Here is a 7,099-nt window from a genome sequence, read left to right as displayed (position 1 = left end):
CCTTTAGCTAAAGCTTTAGTCAGAAGGACTATAGTGCAGTGTTTCTTGACAAAGAATCCATGAGCTAAGTACTTTAAAATATCCTACTTTAACTTTCAGGTGCTCATTTAATCTCTAACCCACTATTTTCAAAGGCTGACTACTCTATGGCCGGAGGTGGTCCATTCAATTTATTTATTCATAATTTTTTGGTGGCACTGGGGTTTGAACTCAGGGCCTCACACTTGCTAGGCAGGTGCTTACCACTTGAGCCACTCCACCAGCCCCCAATCAATATTTTAAATGAACATTAAAAAGCTCTGTGCTAAACTTCATTTCCCCACTCATTTGCTCCTAAGGTTTTCACAGAAGTAGTCATTTGTATATTTGATAGTATTTAGAATACGTAAGGTCAGTTAGAACAGATGCTCCTAGGGGTTATATAGTTAAATCAGCTTGTAAGGCAAAACTTTCTTATAATAAAATTTAGTTTTGAAAATCATCTTAAATTGCTCACAAATAAAATCTAATAAAGCAGATTTTACCACCAGGATTGGCTGAGCTGCAGATGAGGTGATTGGCTGGCATTTTAAAGCTGTGTTATATGAAAAGTACTTACCTTTACTCAGCATGTTGCTGAATTATCCATATTATGCAATGCTATGAAATATTCAATCTTTTCCTTTTAAAGATTCACTTATAGAACACCTTATACCTGTCATATAGTGAGCAAGAGTGGGGCACTTGCCAAATTCCTATCAATATAACAGTATGGAAGAGTAGGAAATTTATTAACACAACTGGGAGCCACTTCCTGAAATGAGACTGACATTTAATATTTCTTGTATATATATGTATACACACACACACACACACACAATTTTCTTTCTTTGGTGGTACTGAGGATTGAATTCAGAGCCTCATGTTTGTTAGGTAAGTACTCTACCACTTGAACCACACCCCAAGTTGAAATTGACATTTCAAGAGAGGATCAAGGAAAAAAGGGAATGATGAAATGAATACTGTTTTTCAAGAAAGGGAAAAGGAGAATGCTGTAAACAATCCTACTCTGTATCTTGAGACACAAATTTACATGGAGTCATCTTCCAGCCCTGTAATGTTAGGTATTTTATCAACATTTGACTCATCATCATCGAAGAACACTGGTTTGTAGCAAATTCCCAGTACTTCATGTAGGGATTAAGTATACAAGGAACTCCAAATAATGGCATTATTTTGCAAAATAAAAAAATCATTTTCTCACTAGGAAACATTTCAGCTATCAACTGCTTGAAATGTTCAATGAATCCTTTTAAGACATGTATGTACTTCTAAGGAAAGATACCATTCTAGAAACACAAAATACTAATCATTCACATACAGCAACAATCATTTTATGGGTTGTCCTAAAACAATAAAACACCAGCAAGCGATTACAGTGATATGAGAGGGAGCAATAGTGGACAATAACAAGTACTCAATTATTCCAAAGAATCCCACATTCCTTTGCCATCTGATAATTATGAAATTTGTACAGTATAGATCAAAGGCAGCCTTTTATGAGTAAATGAGTTCACTACCATCGATGCTTGATAGATACTGAGGAAAATGGAGAAAGGCATTCCCACATATGTCTTAAGGCAGGGTCTCAGAGGATTTACGGCTGATGGTATGTATAGGACCTAGTTAATTTTTCTTTTTTGTTTTGTTTGCAGTTCTAGGGATTGAAGCTAGGATTTTGTGCATGCTAGCAAGTGCTCTTATAGTCCTTTGTCTTTTTATATGGTGTGGTGGAGGGGCTACTCTGTCTTCAAGTTGATGCTCCATCACTGCTGCAAACTAGTTTTGCCAAAATTTGGCAATTTAAAGTACAAGAGATAATGTCCTGGAAAGGTGGGCTCTTAAGATCTTAATACTATTTACTGTGTGACACTGGACAGCCATCAATCTTCATTTCCATCTGTAAGGAAATGTGGCCAGTAACCTTAATGAGTAGGAAAAGGGTCAAATAAATTTAAACTTCAGAAAGTGTTTTGTGAACCCTAAATACTGTACATACAAACAGCTTAAGGACTACAGAAATTTAGACAATTCAGAGACAAATTCTAGTGTGAATCTTTTATTCTGACAAAAATGAACTTCACAGATTTTATACATTTTCAAGCTTCCACTCACTTAAAAAGCAAAAGACAAATCATCCTATAATCTACTATTTTATGAATAGAATGGTACCAGGTTAACTGCATTTTACATACCATAAAAATAAATTGTGAAGTTCACTATTTCCAAGTGCACTTATGAGAAACATATGAACATACTTGTGTTTTTAACTAGTCAGGTCAACAAACATCTAAGTATTTTGACATATGTATTTCCATTAGTGGTAGCACAACCTTATGAATAACAAATTACAGGAGTCTTTTTTTTTAATACTCCGGATTTGGAAAATGAAAAAAGGAATGGGAAGCGAAATAGCTGAAAATGATACTTACTGCACACACTGTACAACAATAAGCAATGCTAAGTTTCCCTCAAGAATGACTTGAAAATTTAACATTTTATCAGAAAAGCTGGAGTTTAGCCCTAGGTGTGGTAGCACATCCCAGTAATCCCAGCTCCTCTGAGGTGGAGGCCAGCCCAGGCAAAGGTAGCCTCAAACATCTAAACAATATAAACAAATAAAAAAGGTTGGAGCATACCTACAGTTGTAGAGGGTTTGTCAAGCATGCTTAAGCTCCTGGGTTTAATCCCCACCACCACAAAAACAAACAAAAACCAATTGGAGCCTTTAATGTGAAAAGCAAGTTACATGATGCACTTATTCAATCTCTAAAGATCTAGCAAATGACTGATTTTACCCAATTAGTTATCAGCATAATTATTACTGTTCAGCAGAACCTTTGAATGGTTCTGAACCATCTATTCCTTTAGCTGCCTTTGCTTTATGTCATGGAATTTAAGACTCCTCAGTCAGAAGCTGTAGCTTATCTTGCACTAGGTACTAGCAATGTGTAGATTCAGAACAAATTACTGCTTTTCAGCCTCAAGGAATGTTTTTACTTACTTAGATGGTTTTTTCACACACATGTATGGATAAAAGTAGTTCTCAAACATACACAGCCCACTTTCCAAATCCTAAAACAAAAGTAAAGGCACACAAATAGATGATAGTTTATATATTTCATGTGAATATTTTTCATCCATGTTTAAACAATTCAACTGCCATCAGGATGTGATCAGCTTTTTACAAATTTCTATGACCTGTAAAACTAATGACTTAAGAACCAAAAACTGTACTCTGTGCAATCCATGTGTGAGTCCTTCATTCCTCTATCCTGCAGGCTGCACAACTTAGGTTTCAGCAGTTAGAATGAAAAGATTAAGGGTGAAGGACTTGGTCACGTTATTCTCCCACAAAAATTTCTAGTCTTGTTACAAGACTTAATATGCTTGTGAGTTAAACTTTAAAGTAATTATAATGCCTTTTGTAACACAAACTAATGAAATGTAATTAAGAATCAACACACTTATACAAGTTTTTTATTTTAATGAATGGTATTTTTCATCTACACACATAAGAATATAATAGCTAGCAGCATTAAAATATAGAAATAAGCCCATCTCTTGTTTTTCCTTTTATAAAGTGCCATTTTTAGCTAGGAAGATTTACTACCCAGTTTTTCAGTAACTACACCAGAGCTCCTGGAGTGAATTCAAAGAAACTGAAGAAAATTGAAAGAATTAGCATTTAAAGCTCTTACAAAATGTTGCTACAAAGCAGACTATTAATGTATTATTAAAATAAAAAATGTCTCTTACATGAAAATCATTAAGCTGATTTAATAATTACTTCATAGAAGCATAGGCTTACTAATATTTATGCTAAGTTTTGCTAATTGTCTAAACCTGAAAAGGTTTCTACTAAGTAATTCAGTCTAAATACCTAAGAGTTAAGCTAAATGGAGTCAATTTTTTTGTATGATCCCCAGAACAAAAACCACAGCAAAGTTAGACATTTAGAATAGCAAAACAAGTTAGCGACAATCAGAACAAGAGACAGTATTTTATTTAAAAGTACCATAGGCTGCTAGGTGTTCTTCCTTTAAATAAAATTTTGTGCCATTATTCATAATGTATCATAACACATTGGTGTTACATAGGTGCAAACCCGGACTACAGTAATTTAAAAGTGAATGTAGCCCATTTCTTCAGTTCAGTGATTAAAACTGAAATTGCTTTTTAAAAAAAAAAAATAAACTGCTGACAATACAAACAAGATATTACAGGATTCCCATTTTATTCACATTATTAGTATTCTCTCTTATTAGTATTTTTGCATTTCGACTGACTTGACCTTCAGTAGTACCTTAAAAGCACATGGAACTAGTAGGGAAAAAAACAAAAATGAAAACAAAAAACTCCACCCCAAAGGGCTGTACAGAGTTTTGTTCACCAGTCTATTTACAATTTGCATTTTTTGTTGCTCTTGTGAGTTATATAAAAGTACAGTATTTGTTACTTTGCATAACATTCAGCAAAGGTCAAGCAAAGGAACTCTGAGTCATCAATCTCTCAATTTAGATACATTTGTAGTCCTCAGGAACAGGGACTCCTGGTCACACGGGTGGAGTGTGGAAGGTCAATACATGATAAATCACTTAAAAACAAATCTATTTCCCCAAGCAGAATGAAGCCTAAAGGGAATTCCTCCCCACCCATTCTCAGCCCTCAGGTTAGAATGCCTAATTTAGCCTCAGTCTTTTCTGGTCCCACTTTCTAAAACATACCCAGTATCTTGAAGACAAATCTTTGCATTAAAGATTTTTTTTACCCAAATACATTGGATTTCGGTCTCAATTTGAAGGAAGATGAGTGGCCTTTAAGGGACCTCTCCTCTTCCTCCACCTCCTCCCCTTCCTCCAATGGCTGCTCCTGGTCCCTTAAGGAGGGTGTAGTGTGGATTATCTGGGTTCGGAAGCGGATTTTGTTGAGTCTGGGTTTTATCCGTCCACTAGAACTGCCCAAGGATTTGCGACCTGGATCTTTTGCTTTGCCTCCGGCCCAACACTCAGTCAGGTGGTGGTGATGGTGATGATCTGCTCCATCTTCCAAGACGTGAGAGAGTTTGTAGGTGATAAGGTGCGACGGGAGCACTTTGGAAAGTCTCCAACGTCCACCCCCGCTGCCAGTGGCGCTCTCCCCGTCGTCCTCATCCAGGGCTCCTACCAGGTTTTTGATCTCCTCTGCAATGCTGTGACTAAGGTACTGAGAGGCCTTTTTTCCACTGTAGTCCCTGATATCCACGTCTGCATCATAGGCCCCCACTAGTAACTTCACCACCTCTACATGCCCGTGCATGGCCGCCAAGTGTAAGGCGGTGTAGCCTCCGCTCGTCCTGGCGTTGATGTTCACCGGCAACTGGTGTTTGTTGGCAAAGCTGACCAGCATGGCCAGGAGCTCCTGCCTGCCATGCTTGGCGGCCCAGTGCAGGCAGGTGAAGCCAGTGATGAAGTCCCGTTTAGCCAGCAGACCAGGATCGCAGGTGAGCAACCCTTCGAGGCTGTCCCACTTGGCGTCCGAGGCAGAGAGCATCCAGGCGTGCTCCAGAGGGTCCAGCGTCACCGAGCCACCGCCGCTACTCTCCTCCTCTGCAGATGAAGCCACCGATGCGCTATCGGAGTCGCCCCCGCCTCGACCGCGCCCTCCCCCAGAAAAGCACCCGTGGCTGCTGCCCCCAAAACACACGTTCCTTTTCAGCTGTGGGGAATGGCCCATCACCAGGTCACGGAAGTTCTGACGTACTGACCTCGGGGTCGTAGGCCCACTAGGGAACCTGCCTCCGTCAGCCTCTCCGCAGTTATGGGGTGGGGGTTCCAGGTCCTCACTGGGCCCGGGGAATAGCGCCGAGGGCAGGGCCTGGACGTCGCGTCGCGAGTCTTTCCTCGCCGGCCCACAGCTTAGGAGCGACCCTTGAACGGCGGCAGAAGGTTCCTCATCGCTCGGCTCTCTGCCCGACCCCGAAGGCGCCTCAGGGCCCGCTGATTCCGGGAAAGGGCCACTCTCCCCCTGCCCGGCCTGAGAGTCCGGAACTTCGGGCTCGGCGTTCACCTCGATGCCTGGAAGGTCTCCGGGGGACTCGGCCCCTGGCGGAGGGGACCCCAGGCAGAACCTCTTCTTGAGGTGTACATACTTGGCGCCATCCGCAGGATCCGTGCGCACAGTGGCCACAGCATTGACCAGCTCCTTGAAGCGGGCGCGAGCGTGAGCGCGCTGCTCCGGATGACCGCCCAGGGCACTCTTGAAGTGCTGCACCAGCTCGGTGTGCCCGGCCCGGCCACCGCGCTCCACAAGGAAGCGCAGCACCACCTCCGGGCCCAGCTCCTCCTCGGGGCTCGGCTCCGTCGGCCCCTCCATCCGCGGCCGCGCACCTTTTCCACACGAGGGCGGTTTACCCGGGCCCCATCCCCGCTCACCAAGAGATCATACCGGATCCACCTGAACCGCGGTTCGGGATATGCAGTAGACCAACACTTGCCACCGCCTCAAAGGGGCCCAGCCCCGACAACCCCGCCCCTGGCCCCGCCCCCGCCGACCCGTCCCGCCCACTTCCGGTCTCTACCAGGGTCCGCAATCTGTGCTCCCGCCCGCCGGCGGCCACGCCCATTTCCGGTCTTCCGTTGGCTTGCATCCCGTATTCCCGCTGGCGCGGAATGAGCCTCCCCGACCTTCTTCCTCGCTTCTTTCTTGTGTTCTTCTCCAGCCGCCCTCCGCACTGAGTTTCCTTCCTCTAAAACGTCGGTAGACAACCGGGGGAGTGGCTTGCTCGTCGCGCGGGAAACGTTCGGTGCAGTCAATGGCTCGTCTTCGTGGCCTGCAGGCTTGGCTCCGCCCTTCCCCGAACCCCGCCGCGAAGGTCGCCCCGCCCGTTAACGGCTTCGGCCGCGCCCGGCCTCCACCATCACCCCCGCCGCCCCCCCCCCCCCCCGGCCTGGCTGATTACACCCCTCTTTTACTCTGGTCGCATCCGCCACGCGCTCTTGCGGGCCGAGGCTGAGGCCGCCGTTTTGCTGCGCTCCGCCGGGGCTATGGCCTCCTCTGACGAGGCGCGGCACCTGGTGAG

At 43.9% G+C, this 7,099-nt stretch overlaps 2 protein-coding genes across 8 annotated transcripts in view; one reads left to right on the top strand and one right to left on the bottom strand.

The window, feature by feature from the left end:
• Nucleotides 1–2,082: 2,082 nt before the first annotated feature.
• On the bottom strand, nucleotides 2,083–6,545 carry Sowahc (sosondowah ankyrin repeat domain family member C). The gene has a single exon (XM_020151520.2). The coding sequence runs from the start codon at nucleotides 6,391–6,393 to the stop codon at nucleotides 4,807–4,809; it is 1,587 nt and encodes a 528-aa protein (XP_020007109.2). The 5' UTR covers nucleotides 6,394–6,545; the 3' UTR covers nucleotides 2,083–4,806.
• Nucleotides 6,546–6,664: 119 nt separating this feature from the next.
• The window catches only part of Septin10 (septin 10), a 64,266-nt gene continuing 63,831 nt past the window's right edge, over nucleotides 6,665–7,099 (top strand). Inside the window, exon 1 of one of the 7 annotated variants that reach the window (XM_074050567.1) lies at nucleotides 6,665–6,773. Coding sequence is in view for 5 of the 7 variants with exons in the window: in XM_074050569.1 (XP_073906670.1) it covers nucleotides 7,065–7,094 (30 nt within the window). In the remaining 2 variants the exon portion in view is untranslated. Of the gene's footprint in view, nucleotides 6,774–6,939; nucleotides 7,095–7,099 lie in introns of those variants that run through there. The other 6 variants (XM_074050570.1, XM_074050569.1, XM_074050565.1 and 3 more) reach the window with 6 other exon arrangements.

The sequence above is a fragment of the Castor canadensis genome, chromosome 12 (assembly GCF_047511655.1).
Source record: "Castor canadensis chromosome 12, mCasCan1.hap1v2, whole genome shotgun sequence".
Taxonomy (NCBI): Eukaryota; Metazoa; Chordata; class Mammalia; order Rodentia; family Castoridae; genus Castor; species Castor canadensis.
The sequence above is the reverse complement of the archived record's forward strand: the minus strand, read 5'-3'. Positions and strand labels throughout refer to the sequence as shown.

What these genes read in the sequence shown, in the direction of transcription:
- Sowahc (XM_020151520.2), bottom strand. Translation starts at nt 6,393, where the DNA reads ATGGAGGGGCCGACGGAGCCGAGCCCCGAGGAGGAGCTGGGCCCGGAG.